This window comes from Zingiber officinale, chromosome 5B (genome assembly GCF_018446385.1).
Source record: "Zingiber officinale cultivar Zhangliang chromosome 5B, Zo_v1.1, whole genome shotgun sequence".
Lineage (NCBI taxonomy): Eukaryota > Viridiplantae > Streptophyta > Magnoliopsida > Zingiberales > Zingiberaceae > Zingiber > Zingiber officinale.
Genome location: NC_055995.1, coordinates 135,111,510 through 135,126,797, shown reverse-complemented (window position 1 = coordinate 135,126,797; position 15,288 = coordinate 135,111,510). Strand labels below are relative to the sequence as shown.

The window sequence follows — 15,288 nt, the reverse complement described above, 5'->3', positions numbered from 1 at the left end:
GAAAAGGAAAAATTAAAACGGAAAAGGAAAATTAGAGGAAGATTTTAATTTTTGTAAAAATTCTTCCCTTATTTGCCTTGGGCAACTAATATAAAAGAAGGGGTGAGGAGGCCTCATGAGACATAACTCTTATTCTCTTGCTTGGAGGATCTCTTGGTGGTCGACCCTCTCTCTTCTTCCTTTCCCTTTGCTCTCTTCTCCTTGGTGGTGGTGGTGGCCGGATTTTAGAGGAAGAGGAAGAAAGATTTTGGGTGGTGTTCATCTTGGAGGATCGTCGCCCACACGACGTCCAAGCCGAGACGAGGAATACGGCAAAAGATCTCGAGGTCATTAGCATACAAAGAGAAGGTATAATTAGCAATTGTTTTCCGCATCATACTAGTTATTTCTTTTTGTAAGAATTCCAAACACAAGAGGCATTAGATTTAGTTTTTCGAATTAGTTTTTCGATTTTGTGTTTTCTTCTTTTTCGAATTTGTGATTCGATTGTTCTTTTTGGTTAACCTAGAGTTATTTAAGGAAATTAAATATTAGCTTTCCTTAAAAGGCTTTGTCTAGGCGGTGGTGGTTGCTCCCATATCCAAGAAGGCCATGTGCCTCGCCATGCAGTCCTGGAAGCCAATTTTGGAAATTAATATTTAATGAAATTAATAACATAGGTGGATTTGAATCAATAGTCTTAAGTTCCGCTTGTGATTCAAATCTAAACCATTAAGAACAGATAAGTTAAATTTGGAATCAATGATGTTAAGTTCCGTCTGCGATTCCTAATTTAACTTCTAAAGAACACAATAGGTTATTTAAGGAAAGGTTCGATACTTGTACAAATTTTTGTACAGTGGGATCGGTACGATTTTCCTAGGACTAACCAACAAGACTCACTGCAAATATCACTCTTGATAATGTTCTTTTCCCACCAAAATTTCCTGATAGTTTAGTGTCCATAAGTCAACTCACAAAAACTCACAACTGTTCGATATCGTCTTATCCATCCTATTGTATTTTCAAACCTGCAAAGGAAGATGATGATTGGTGGGGGACATGAGCGTGATGACCTATGCTATCTGGATTCTGTTACACCTACATGTTCTGGTACAGTCACGGAAACTGTTTCTTCTTATTAATGGCATTGTCGTCTAGGTCACCCTTCTCCTTCCTCTCTTAAAAATTTAGTTCTGTTCAATCTACTGTGAGTTCAGCAAGCATCATCGCACGGCTTTTCCTTCTAAAATTGATAAACATAATTCTTTTGCTTTTGAACTTGTTTATTGTGATGTTTGGAGACCTAGTAGAGTTGAGCCTAGAGAGGGCTTTTAGTATTTTATAATTTTTATTGATGATTATTCCCACACGACATGGTTATATCCACTCAAAAATATTAGTGAGGTTCCTACTATACTATTATCGTTTTATAATGAAATAAAAACCCAATATTCTTTGACTTGCTCACTCTCCGTCATGATAATGCACTTGAGTTCACTCGGAAAATTATTTCTACATTCTGTGATTCTCATGGCATAATTCATCAAACGTCTTGCTCATATACTTCCCAATGAACGCAAACACCGTCATATTTTAGACATAGCTCATACATTGTCCCATGTATGTCCCAAAGTATTTGTGGGGTGATGTGGTTGTCACAGCTTGCTTCCTCATAAATAGGATGTCGTCTAAGGATATGGGACGTCCTAAGTATTTCTTGGGAATTGAAATTGCTCACAATAATTCTTGAGTTTCACTATGCCAACGAAAGTATGCTATATATTTTCTCAAAGAAACTGGATTGCTTGGAATGAAGTCAGTTGATACTCCTATAGATATCAATCCAAGTGTTTGGGATGATACTGGAAAATCTTTGAGGATAAGGTAAAATATAGACAGCTTGTTGGGAAAACTCATTTATTTAAATGTAACGAGACCTGACATCTCCTTTGCATTAGGAATGGTCGGTCATTTTATGGATAAGCCTAAGCAAGTTCACTAGGATGTTGCAATCAGGATTCTTAAGTACATCAAGAAATCTCCAGGGAAAGGGCTGTCATTTAAGAGATGGGCACCTAAAGATCGAAGCCTATTCTAATGCTGACTATGTTAGATCAAAGACCGACAGACGGTCCACTTCTGGATATTGTACTTATATAAGGGGAAATCTAGTAACAAAGCAAAGTAAGAAACAAACTACCATTGCTAGGTCTACTGCTGAAGCTGAGAGTCATGGCTCACACAGTAACTGAGATGTTATGGCTAAAGAATTTGCTTAAAGAATTAGGATTCACCTACAATGAACCACTGCTTATGTACTTGATAATCAAGCAGTATTCACATCGCAAGTAACATAGTTTTTTATGAGAGGACTAAACATATTGAGGTTGACTGTTACTTTATTCACAAGTGTAATAAGCTAGAAAATTGCTACTCCATTCACATCGTCATTCAACCAAGTTGTTGACGTCTTCACTAAAGCATTAGGAGAAAAATAATTCTCCAAACTTTGTGACAAGCTCGATATGATTGACATATATGCTCCTGCTTGAGGGGGAGTGTTGAATATGGTAGCTTAATTATAGGGATTGTGATTGATTGTAATTAGCAATATGATAGGCATAATTATAGGGAGTCATATGTATATAAATACTGGTGTATTAATGCATCTCTTTTTTGTAACCTTTTGTGATTTGAAGGAAGTCAAGGAAGAATATTTAGACTATTTTGAAGATCAGATCTAAGTCAAAATATCTTACAAGGATTGATTCCAACTTGAATGTAGAACAAAAAAATTGGCATCTTTAAAATACTGCACCAACTTTGTGTCTTCATACTTTTCATTAAATATCTTTTCTATTTATTGTTCTGTTTGTGAAATTTTTTCTATTTTCTGTAATAAATTAGAAATTGATTAATATCAACACTTCAACTTGGAAGTGTGGAATTTTGGTATTGTATCATAATTTAGGTCTAGTCCCGCGTGTGTAATCATTTAGTCATTAGGTTTTGTACTTCTCTTTGAATCTCAATTAGAAGAAAGAAGATAAAACAAAATTCAAAGGACTAGCAACAAGGGTAACTGTTGGTGATATGATGGGGTGAAACGAACGTTAGTCTTTAATACCAAATTATACACTAGTACAAGGAACCACAAAACAGGGAAAAGAAAAAAGGAAATATTTTGCTCCACGTGAATAGCAAACAGATTTTTCATATTATTTATTGTCCTTTTTAGACTTGAAGGGAAATAGAACTCCGTCTGAATTATATGGAGGTGGCCTGCAATACATATTAGTCACTAGATGTATAACTACCTTCTTAATTATATTTATCTGAATTGTAAAATTCAACATACCGAGATTCACGAATGAAAAATGAATGCCTTGATGGAAGAAGTTGCTCCACCAAACTGCTATTCTTCATAGACATTATAAAGTCCATTTCTTGCAGATCACACTTGACGGAGGATAACTACCACAAAATGCAGGAAACAAGAATAAGTTGATACAGAAATTGTGTGTGTGTGTGTGTATATTGATCACAATACATGACCTAACAAGAGGATGATTTAACAGATGGACCGCTCAAATTCACTTCAATTTCCAAAACATGAGGTATTCAACAACGATCTAAAATTTGGTATTCGTGCAAAAAAAATAGTCAGTGTCCATGTAGGTTTGCTCGAGATGACAAAGCTATCTATAATGTCTACAGAAGGATAAAATTTGTTTCAAAATATTTCATACCATATTCTGCATAAGATTCATATGTTTGTTTGATTTTCAAAAAGCCACTTAAATAAATTTCTTGAAAATTTGAGCAATTTTATATGGGTGAAGAACAACTACATATGGTTGTCATCGTCGGAATAGGTTGCTCAAGATGGATAAGATTTTTACAATCTCAACAAAAGGAAGAAATCGTTTCAAAATATTTCATACCAAATTGTGCAAGAGATTCATATGTTTGGCTGATGTTCAGGAAGCCACTTATATGAAAATTGGGGGGAGTATATACATGTGTGAAGGACTGCATATATGATTGTTAAGTGTCTATTTATGAATATGTAAATGTACTAGGGCCTTAGTAAATGTTACCAATTTAATACGTAGGCATAGGTAGAGGTGGAGAAATCTAGGGAAAAGATCCTAATTCTTCTCCGATAATTCTCATACTATCAGAACCCTAATTCCCACACCTATTATATTTTCTCATTGTAAAGAAGCTCAAGGACTAGTTACCCTCTCATTTCCCTATGTGAAAAGACCAAAATCTACTTCTCATCTAGTGAACCTTGAGAAACTATATCTACATCTGCTCATCATTACTGTTCAAGAACAACTAGAGCATGCTTCTCCCATAGAGGACCTTGCACAACAAGCGCAATCTTCTGATACATCTACATTTGTATTCTTGTCAAAAACCAACACCCAAACACCAACTATTTGAGTGGAAATACAATGTCCCTAATTTCACAAGCAGGGTTTGAAATCTTGACCTGAGCCACGTTTCAGTCAATGGCCAGTTCAAGAGGGTGTTGTTGCTCCCGGTATTGACATTGAAGATGTGTCCGAGGAGAATGTGGTGCAGGTGTTGGTGTTGGAGGAAGAGGAATAAGATGAGTAGGAGCCGGAGGTGTGCCAAAGAAGAACAATACTTGGTCTTGATTTGTTAATGCTTCGTAGAACTTCAATGGCATCACAAGTAGGCCCTTCTATTCTGGATAATTAGTTGAAATGTAACTCCTTCCATGACTGAAAACAATCAAACATCAGATTGGGCAATGGTTTGTAACTATTAAAGAAAATGCATATACAGACTGGGTGATACAACCAGTTTAGGTCCATCAAGTAACTATTGATCAAAACTTCTTGATGGCCTTCTAAAACTCAAAAAATCAAAAGTGAACTGAAGCAAGATCTGGACTCAGACTCCCAAAAACACAAATCATGTGTTGCATCAAAAATATGAATGATGTGAATCCAAATTGCTTAACAGCCTTCCAAAATTGCAAAAGTAAAACTGCAACCACACTTGGACTTCATAGGTTCCCAGGAACACAAACAATGGGCAATATGAATAATTTGGTCTATCAAGAAGTTTTGGCTCAAAACTCTTTCATGGTCTTCCAAGATTCCAAAACCTGAACTGTGACCACATTTGGACTCTCCGAGCTCCCATGAACATAGCTTATGTCTTGGATTTGCAATATGAATAGTTTATGTCCATCAAGTAGTTTCAAATCAAAATTGTTTGACAACCTGCCTAGACTCTGAAGGGGAGCCTTGGCACAACGGTAAAGTTGTTGCCATGTGACCAAAAGATCACGGGTTCGAATCCTGGAAATAACCTCTTGCAAAAAACAGGATAAGGTTGCGTACAATGGATCCTTCCCCGAGACCCCGCATGGCGGGAGCTTCGTGCCTAGACTCTGAAGGGGAGCCTTGGCGCAACGGTAAAGTTGTTGCCATGTGACCAAAAGGTTACGGGTTCGAATCCTAGAAACAGCCTCTTGCAAAAAATAGGGTAAGGTTACGTACAATGAATCTTTCCCCGAGACCCCACATGACGGGAGCTTCGTGCACGGGCTGCCCTTTTTTTTTTTTTTTAACCTGCCTAGACTCTAAAATCAAAATGACACCATGATTTGATTCCCAGGTTCTCATATTATGTGTCAAACGCCCACTATAAGCTCTTAGGAACATTATATAGCAGTAGTATGATAGCAGAAGTGAAGTCACATTCTTACAAAATTCTCCATTATAAGAACCAAAAGAAAAAGAAGAAAAAAAAAAGCAAATAGACATGCATGGTCTCCTTGAATGTTGTTAGATGTCTTCCGATAATGAAGAAGAGTTGACCAAATTGGAAAAAAAAAAAACAGAATTTCAAGCAAAGAAAAAATAATCGCACCGAGAAGAGGCTGAAATTAACCCAAGGCAATGCTCTTTGTTTTAACTAAAATAATGTTTTGGTTACTAAACTACGGACGGTCAAGTCATTTGCTCACTAGTTCAGTTTATCCACAATGTGAACCAAACTGCACAGGCTTGAAGGCTGCATGGTCATATGGAGGCATGACAAAACAGAAAAGGTGTACAATTTGCACATAAACAAATTACGGGACATGATTTAGACAACAGTGAAATTAAAGTGCACCGTATGGGATTTTTTGTCATCGAACATTTGCCATTTATTCATCGGTTACTACTGAATGGTGGGGACAACATACATGTGCCGACCTTAGTTGGGAAGAGTATTGCAGTTATCCATTATTTTCAGATTTTTTCCCCCATGTTTATACAGTTTAATTAGGAATATGTTTTCAAATTGTCCACTCAGCCAATCCAATTATTTGATCCTATGTTTCACATAACAGATATAAACAATATAGGAAAGAGAGACTGAAGCCTTTGGCTTACAGACATCCTCTTTCTCCAATGGAATACTCATGATGGATATTGGGGGAACAAGCACATCCAATGTAGTTCTGCGACAAACTTATTACTAAGTCCTCACTCTTTGCTATTTTTTGTTATTTTTCCTCTATTTTTAAAAATCTCTTCTTCCTCAAACAACAATGTGAAATTTTATTATTGAAAGGAGTGTACCAAGGTTTTAAAACTGACAGAACACACGTGTCAGCAATAATCACATCAAATGTTGCAAATTAAGTTCGTAATTTGTTCCGAGGTACAAAAACGGAGGCCCCAATGTACAAGGCTTCTACCATTGTGAGCATTGTAAGGTTGTTTTTTTAACTTTTGGCTGTCAGAGGCAGAAACCATGACTTAGAAAAAGATTAAAACAACCTAAAAAATTTTACTGTCAATATCATATAGTTGGTGATGCAAAAAAATAAAATAAAATAAAAATAAAAATCTTATATACATCAGAAAAGTACAAAATAAATCAAAATACCCTTAGTGATTTTCAGTTGATCTTGTGTGCTAACATTTCAAACCCAAGCAGTATGCAAAGCAATTGAGATGCTGATTACTGCTATAAACAAATGGCGATAATGCAAAATAGTCCCTAAAAGGTAGCAGGTAATGATCAGAAGAAGAAGAATATGGATCATAAATGCCAATAGTTATACATAAGAGGCATACTGAAGACTAGCAGAAGATGAGACATGAAAGGCACCTTTTTCGCACACATATCAGATCAAATAATTTATTCAACTTGTAGACACATTTATTAAAAAATATTAAAGATGTACAATTAATACAACGATGCTATCATCTGGAAACCTAGTTTAAACTTGAACCATATTTTGGATAAGAGCCTAGGAACTCTTAGTGAAAGTTGTAATTGGTCATCAAATTTGAATCCAGTTGAGCTTTTCTTTCTGATGAATAATGAAAAAAAATGAGAAAAAATAGCCCAATGCTTACCATGTAGTAAAATAAAAGAAGAGATGCCCCAGAACAGAGTTCGGGAAAGTCTGATCTTCCTGTTATTTTGTACAGGCCAACAAAATCAGCAAATGTGAGGAACATGTTAGGAAAACTCACAGGAAGCTGGTAGGTGTAAATGAGAAGAATACTGAAGCAAGTATATATCAGGAGAGGCCTCCACCACCTAGAAATATCATAATTGATCAAAATTGTCATAGGAAAAAAAGTCAAAAAAGCTAAGAATCTACCATTGCCCTGTTAATATTGCCCAAACAGTGTGATAATGTGAAATATGTGCCTTTTCAAATGCTTACCGAAAAAGGCCAAGAAAGTTGCTAGTTAGAGACCAATCAACAAGGCCAATACAACTACAAATAAAGAAGGGTAGAGATATCCAAGATGGATGACTAATTCCCACAACGAGCTGAATAGCTGGAAGGATTAAACAGCAAACAACTCTCAGGTGATAACCTAGAAAGTAAAATCAAACATGGCTATTAGCAATATAATTATTACAAATTAACATATGCATCCAAGTATATATAAGCAAATTAATTGATAAAAACATATAAAAGCTCAGCTGCATGTTACAATAAGTTGTCAACCATATTGAATTACTCTTTATAAAGCCTCTATATGTAGATCAAGGAGACATTTTTAAAATCTTTAAACGTGCTGCTAGAGTATGGGTCTCTAAAAATGGTTCCAATCAATTAAATTTTTAATATTAGTGACTTGTTAAATGTATACTTCTTTCGTATATGTCATAATGGCATACACTTAAAAATTTACTCAATGTTTGAATGAGCAATGAGAAAATAACTTTCCCTAGTCATCTATAAATTGGAGAATACTTTCTTTTAAATTTGCAACATTGGAGCAATCCCAAATTCGAAGACTCAAAAGGTATTTATTACTGCATATGTTAATTAATTATGTTTTTGACTTGTAAGTTTAAGTATTTTTTTAACATTTCAGTAAAATATTGCATTCATCATAATTTTTTAAAACTTGAGTTCAAAGTTATTGTAGATTGTAAAGTGTGAATTTTTATGGAACTATGTAATCACTTTTGAAATTTGTTTATGAACATCAAAAAATTTTAAGCATAATTTTGTTTGATAAAATCCTAAACAAAGCTCATGGATATAATGAAACAATTCAAAATTCTATCATTTGATTTTAATTTGGTTATGCTCCTTCCATGTAACTACACTTATTCAAGTGGAAGAAAAATAGAGAAAATCTAAAAGAATTTAGAGAACAAATTTTATTTGATTTTATAAGTATAAAATCTACAAAAAAAAAATGGATGAGACTTGACTCAATCAAACATGAAGATTTTAGAGTTAAGATTTTTTCAATAAAATCAAATTTGAATTTGAAATTTTGTTATGCATTCAAATTGAATGGGATAAAATTATATTATATTTTATCCGCTCATGACGAACCAGTCATGGTCGATCCCAAGCCCAGATAAAGAAGGAGGGTTGAGTTAAGTTGCCCGCCAGCGTTAAAACTATGGCAAATATTCAATGAATGAATCCATTTTTAAAGATATTCCAACAAAATGAATTAAAAATAGTAAAAGAAAATTAAAGGAATTATTTTCTCAACTTAATCAAATATAATTTTCATTTAAATAATATGTCATGCCAAACTCTAGTTACTATGATATGCGACGGAGCATAAGCTAAATACTTTGAACCTAATTTTTCCGTCGTTTGCTTACACGATCTCCCTGTCTCTCCTATTGTCACAGAAGTCAAAACACAAAGATCAAGGCAAATTTATCCTATGTAAATTTTAGCATCTTAAATTATTTTTTTAATGTTAAGAAATTAATTAAACTTAACTGAACTAATACTTTGGGGTTTGGAGACCATAAGAAATTCAGTTTAGGGTTTTAGGGATGAGTGCAACCCATCTAGTAGACAAAGTTAGGTGAATTTAAATTGTGCTATATTTGGATTTATTTTTTCACTTTAGATCTAAACCAACCAAGTTTATATATAGATAGTCTTAATCAATTATGTTTAATTAGGTCAGTTAAATTTTTAAATAGCTAGGAATTATTAAATTTTCCTCTCTCTACATACTCTCATCTTCCCTCTCTTCCCCCATCATTCCTTCTCTTCCTCTACCTTGCTCACCACCGCCTGCTTGCACTATTTGCCAGCGAGTGCCAATCCCATTCTCCCGTCTCCAGAACCTTTATCTCTCTTTTAGTCTTTCTCGTGGTCTCTCTCCTTGTCTCTCTATTAGTGCCACATAAGTTGCCACCGTGAGGGATAGAGTTACAAAGTAAGGAGATCTAATTGAATTTGCCTCAGTTGCAATATAAAAGTCTCACACGCTAGTCAACATGAGGAATGCTAAATTCCACCTATACCGACTAGCATGGCTCGTCACTTTAATCCATGGTTATCATGAAATCTTGGTATTTAATTAACCCAAATTGTATAATTAATAAGTAATTATTTGGAATTAGATCTTAGTTAAATTTGGTTTTAAAGGATTTGAGTTGGATTTCATAGGATTTAAGATTGTTTAGCCAACTAAAGTTCATATCGTGACACCACTCACGCATCCTGACTTACTTCTGGTACACTAGCAAAATACTATCTATTGCTCATGTCGATCGAAGTGAATGAATTTTACTGAACACTTGAGATTCCAAGTTCATTAGCTAACCTCAAACTTTAAGTCCACTCTGAACTGGTAATCTCAAAGTAGCCAAGTGACCAGAGAGAGAGATCTGATTTCTCTAGCTGAGTAGACTCTCTATAACATCTTGCCCGAAAAACATTTGAAATCTACTAGTTCTACCATTAAGTAGGAGTTGAAGTTGAACACTCTTCATTAGATTTTACTACTGTCCACATAAGGAAGCAAAATCCAGTTGACCAATGACCCCACAGATTGCACCCAGTAAGAACAAGTTATGTATATTACAAAGACTAGAAAATGTTTAACTAGAAAACTTGATTAAGAAATAGTAACTAGACATTCACTGCTAAAATTTAAACTCATCATTATTACCAAGAAGAGTAACCGAGTATTATATTTGTTAAGTACACTAATTATACAATAATAATAATTGTTTTCATAAAGAACCAATGAAAAATCATCAATTTTCAAATAAGTTATCAAAGGAAGAATGTTAAGTGTATAGAACTCTCAAAATCCCAGCACATGGGATATTAAAGAACCTCAGCTGTGGCTTCTGGATTCCCACATCATGGAAATCAAATATTACCTAATAGAAAAGAAGAAAAAGACAAATGGCCAACCTATATCATTTGTAGACATTGAAAAGTTTAGCAAGAAAGAGCCTTGGTGAAATCTATTACTGAGAACTTCAACTAAAGCAACAAGAGCAGTTGATAGCTGTATAATAACAAAATAAATAGCTGATGTTGGTCCCCATGGCTGGTCTCTGCAATAGAAGCACAATTTGTCATATAGAGCAACTCCAGACAAGTTAAACTAATAAAAACTTGTTCAAAAAGGCTAACAGAGATGGCTAAGGTGAGATGCTTTGATTACCTACATATATTGCAAAATTAAGTAAGAAAAAGAACTAAGACTAAAATGAAATGTTCACCTTATGCGTAGGTTTCAGGAATTACCAAATTTATTTTAAAAAAGGAAATATAGAACTAACAAAATTTACAGGAAGATAAATTGGTCATAATACCCATCCCAGTATTTTGCAGGAAGGAACTGAGGGTGGTTATTAGATCTATCAACTTTTAAGATTTTGAAAAACCAAGTGGATTACCGATATTCACTCTTGTTAGAATTACTAGTTTTTAGTCCCACGTGAAGTATTTTTTCTATGGCTTATCATGGTTGTTTATCTATGAGACTACTATCTCATTTCTTTTAAGAATAATGGGGAACTTATTCATGTTTCTTACCCTAGACGATTCCCTCTATATGTACTCATATTCACTATTATTGCTTTACACTTTACACCCTTTACTATTTACAATTAGCCAGCAATCAGATTGACCCAAGTCGCAACCTGCCCAGCCTATTTGGCATCTCTAAGTGGCTTCTCCTGTCTTAACACCAATTTGATAATCCACAAGATTTTACACCTTCACTATTTACAATTAGGCCACAAATAGACTGGCCACGGTGGCCACCTGCCGGGCACATTTGGCATCTCTAAATGGCTCCCCATCTTGACACCAATTAGATAATCCAAAAGATATGCCCTACACCAATTATCTTGCCTATCCTCAAACCGCCGATGAAAACAAAAGTATAATTAAATGTTACAAAATATTTTTTGAACTTACTATGTCTATTCATGGGTAATAAGCTCAATAACTTGAGTATTTGAAATACAAATATAGGGTCAACAATGGTGATAGAGAAACACCCTTGGTCGTTGTTATGAGACCTACTGGCTAGTGATATTGGTAGGACATGTTACCAGCATCTGAGCAAAGAAAGAGATGTTACCATAAATGTGCTTAGATCTTGTATTGTTCAACTTTTCTATGATAAACATAATGGAGCTCAAAAGTCCTAAAAGACTAGTGCTAGGAAGCATCGAGAAAGTATTCAAGCAATATAACATTTTGAATTGAAGGGAGCTTCCCAGGAATAAGGCAAACACAGAGAGGATGTTGTTATTGTCTGAAGTAGGAGCTACTCACAGGCAAAGAGGACATGAAAAATATCTGCTTTCTACCCTTGATATGAAGATGAGGTGCTCTCAAAATAAGAGGAATAGAGGATGGCGGGAGACGTCATGAGAAAGATTCTAGTAAATGGGCCATGGACTCCAAAGCTACTGTTGTGTTGGAGGTATAACCAGTAGGCATTGCATAATGTTGGAGATGCAATGCATAGAGGAAGGATTTTGGCACACCAATTATTGCTCGTGAAGTAGCAGCTAAAGAGAAGCAATTAGGAATGGAGGAATCGGCAATAGCTAGTAGGTATGCTTCCCAGTCAACTTTGATACGATATCAGAAATATTAGGGAGATTAGCAGCGCTGTGTTAAGCATATAATTGTACACTAATTATACTACAAGAGATCAAGTTCACAGGTGATGCACAAAGGGAAGAGAATCCAAAGAGGGGGGCACCTCCAAGCTGCCAGGAGCTAGGAAACCTGTTTCCCTTCTCTTCTTTCTTCCCATGTTGCTGTGAATATCAAGTCCTGACAGAGCTTTCTGTGTGCTATGGACGCTGGAATTGCTGGAAGTAGCAGGTATGCTGTGATTGCTAGAATGATTGCAGGAATAGCTAAAATTAATACTGGAACCACAGCTGAAATGGCTGAATGGTGGCTGTGGATGCAGAAACAAGAAGGACAAGGAGAAGTTGGAAGGAAGAATGAGGGAAGCCCAGTTTCAATGGAAAATTAAAAATTTTAATTGATTGATGATGCAATGTCTTATATGTGAAGATTATAGACTTTCTACATGCTGTAATGATTATGTAATGAATACATTGAATAATGCAAAAACATAATTGCCTCTATGTTAAGTTATCCTTATATGGGTTGGATGTGATCGTGCATGGATGCTGGTGGCATCGTGTTGAAAGTTTCAATTTATCCTTATCTCCTTGTGCAGTTGTGCTGGACAAGATCAAGAATGAGATTGTAGGTATGCTTCTACTGGTGTTGAAAGCTTCTCAAGTAGTGATTGATTGAAAAACTCAATTGACTTGGTTTGCTTTCTCTTGGATATGCCACCTTCCATGGAAATACCTCCTGTAAGTTACAAGGTGCTTGCCCTTAAGCAATATGCCATCTTAGTGCAGGTGTAACTTCTCTGCTTCACATGAAGCCTCTGCTGATCACAAACCTAGTTAACAGAACAAAAATTCCCTTTTCCTTGAATCTAAGGAGAGTCCAAAACAATATATGATGTTGCCAAGACAAGACCATCTTTGAAAGTAAGCAGCATAGGTCCAGTTGTGTCTGAATATCTACTAGGCAGGCAAGCCAATTCAAGAGCAACTTTACCAATGTCTTTTGATGTGAAAGGGCCCAAAAGTAGTAAGAAAAAAGTTTCTTATTGCTGCGCTAGAGTAGAAATATCTAGCTGTATGTTTGTAGCTTCAAGAGAAACAAATCACCATCTGCAAATCCCAAGTCCCGATGACTTTGATCACAATGTTTAATAGACTGTTGTGTCTATTGGAATCTCTTGTGATAGTTATAAGAAATCATCTCATTATAGCAGAGCATGTCAACCATTTCTAGTTGTGAGGTGCCAACTGATTAGTTTCAAAATAGGGAAGATGACCATAAACAACTTCAAGGGGGTGAGCTTCAAACAGGTGCTATAGACGCTAGCATTGCAATAAAACAGATCAAGGAATCCAGTCAACCAACTTTAATGATTTATCACCAGTAGAACATATAAATATATTTCAATGCAGCAGCTGATGACCTAGGTTTGACTGCATTTTCAGTTGATTTGCCAAACTGAACTTTAGAGATGTACCACTGAAACAAAATCACTCTTTCCAAAAAGATATTGTAAATGTCAAGACACAGTCACAAATGAATGCCAACAGATGGAGCTTTCGTATAGAGGTCACAGAGTAGGGGTGAGATAATGGCAAGAAGTGAGCATATTTGAGAAATCTATTGACTACTGTTAAATGAGTAGTGGACCCCTTGACTTCGACAAGCCATCAATAAAGTCAATTAACAAGTCTTCCAAAAATTGAGTAAGAATTGGTAGGGACGATAAGCAACTTGCAGGCTAAAGTTATTCAATGTTGTGTTTTGACATGTAACAGGTTTGAACATGTTTTTGCACATATATGTGCATGCCTTCCCATACAATTTGGCTCCTACACAGTGAAGAGTCTTTTGATACTCTTCATGAGTATAGTCATCAATCTCTTTAGGCATTTCCTTTAACAATGGTAAATTCGCAGGTAGGAAGAGTATTTTTAAAAGAAACCAAGTTATCTTATATCCTCCAATTTCTGCAAATTCTTTCAACTTATACTACTAAAACAAGACTCTTAGGGTCTGGGTTCCTAAACGTTTTTACTCTCTTAAAGGGAAGTCATGGTTTGATATAGCTATGAGAAATAGGATTCATTTTAGTACTTCAATTGATATTTTATTCAGGAATTTAAGTTCATTTGTTATTTAAATTGATGCATATGTCCTACGGATAAGAGTAATATTAGAATTAACCTTTTCTTATGGATTTTTAATAGGGAAATTTTAGAAAAGGAGGCCTTGTTTGGGCATTTTTGGACAATAGGGGCCTAATTTGAGCTTTTTCCCTTTCATAAAGACTATTTTGATCCAAGAGACAAGCTCCATTGAGATCGCATGCACAATTCATGGATAAAAAGAGATCGAATGCCCCATTTAGGTAATGAGATTAATAACTTTCCCGTGGAAAAATTAATATAGAAATAGTTTCTCAATTTCTTAACAATATTGTAAGCTAATAAGTTTTTTTCAAACATTATTTCTGAAAGACCATGAGGTTTATCTTTTCTAATAATTAACTTTCTACAAATTTTTCCTAAAACAAAAGGTTCTCGAGATTTTAAACCTGGACACTTCATGAAGCCTAAAATCTGAGAGCCTACTTCCTCAATCTAGATGGCAATCCAATTCTCATATTTAATATGAAACTGTTTCGCACGGCAATTCCAAATGCTTGGGAATGTCAGAAAGTAATTGAAACAAACATGGCAGATAGCATTCCCTTAATACATTATTAGGATTTTTTTACATGAATTAAATACACTCAAAAGGTTATGCAATGGTTGTATATATTAGGGCTATGAGGTTTCTTCAAAAAAATTAATGTTTTTCAAAACAATTGAGACACCATTGAAAAATGGCTTTGAGTAACAAGTGGCAAGTCCGTTCATCTGAGAGTAAAATATAAA

The 15,288-nt window shown here is 35.1% G+C and overlaps 1 protein-coding gene across 3 annotated transcripts in view; it reads right to left on the bottom strand.

The window, feature by feature from the left end:
* LOC121986156 (piezo-type mechanosensitive ion channel homolog) overlaps positions 1–15,288 on the bottom strand; it is a 62,604-nt gene that overhangs the window by 39,801 nt on the left and 7,515 nt on the right. For 2 of the 3 annotated variants that reach the window (XM_042539983.1, XM_042539982.1), the window contains exons 4-7: positions 10,679–10,824; positions 7,700–7,856; positions 7,383–7,569; positions 3,341–3,456 (exon numbers count right to left, since the gene is read on the bottom strand). In XM_042539983.1, coding sequence (XP_042395917.1) covers positions 3,341–3,456; positions 7,383–7,569; positions 7,700–7,856; positions 10,679–10,824 — 606 coding nt within the window. Of the gene's footprint in view, positions 1–3,340; positions 3,457–6,906; positions 6,998–7,382; positions 7,570–7,699; positions 7,857–10,678; positions 10,825–15,288 lie in introns of those variants that run through there. The other variant, XM_042539984.1, reaches the window with a different exon arrangement.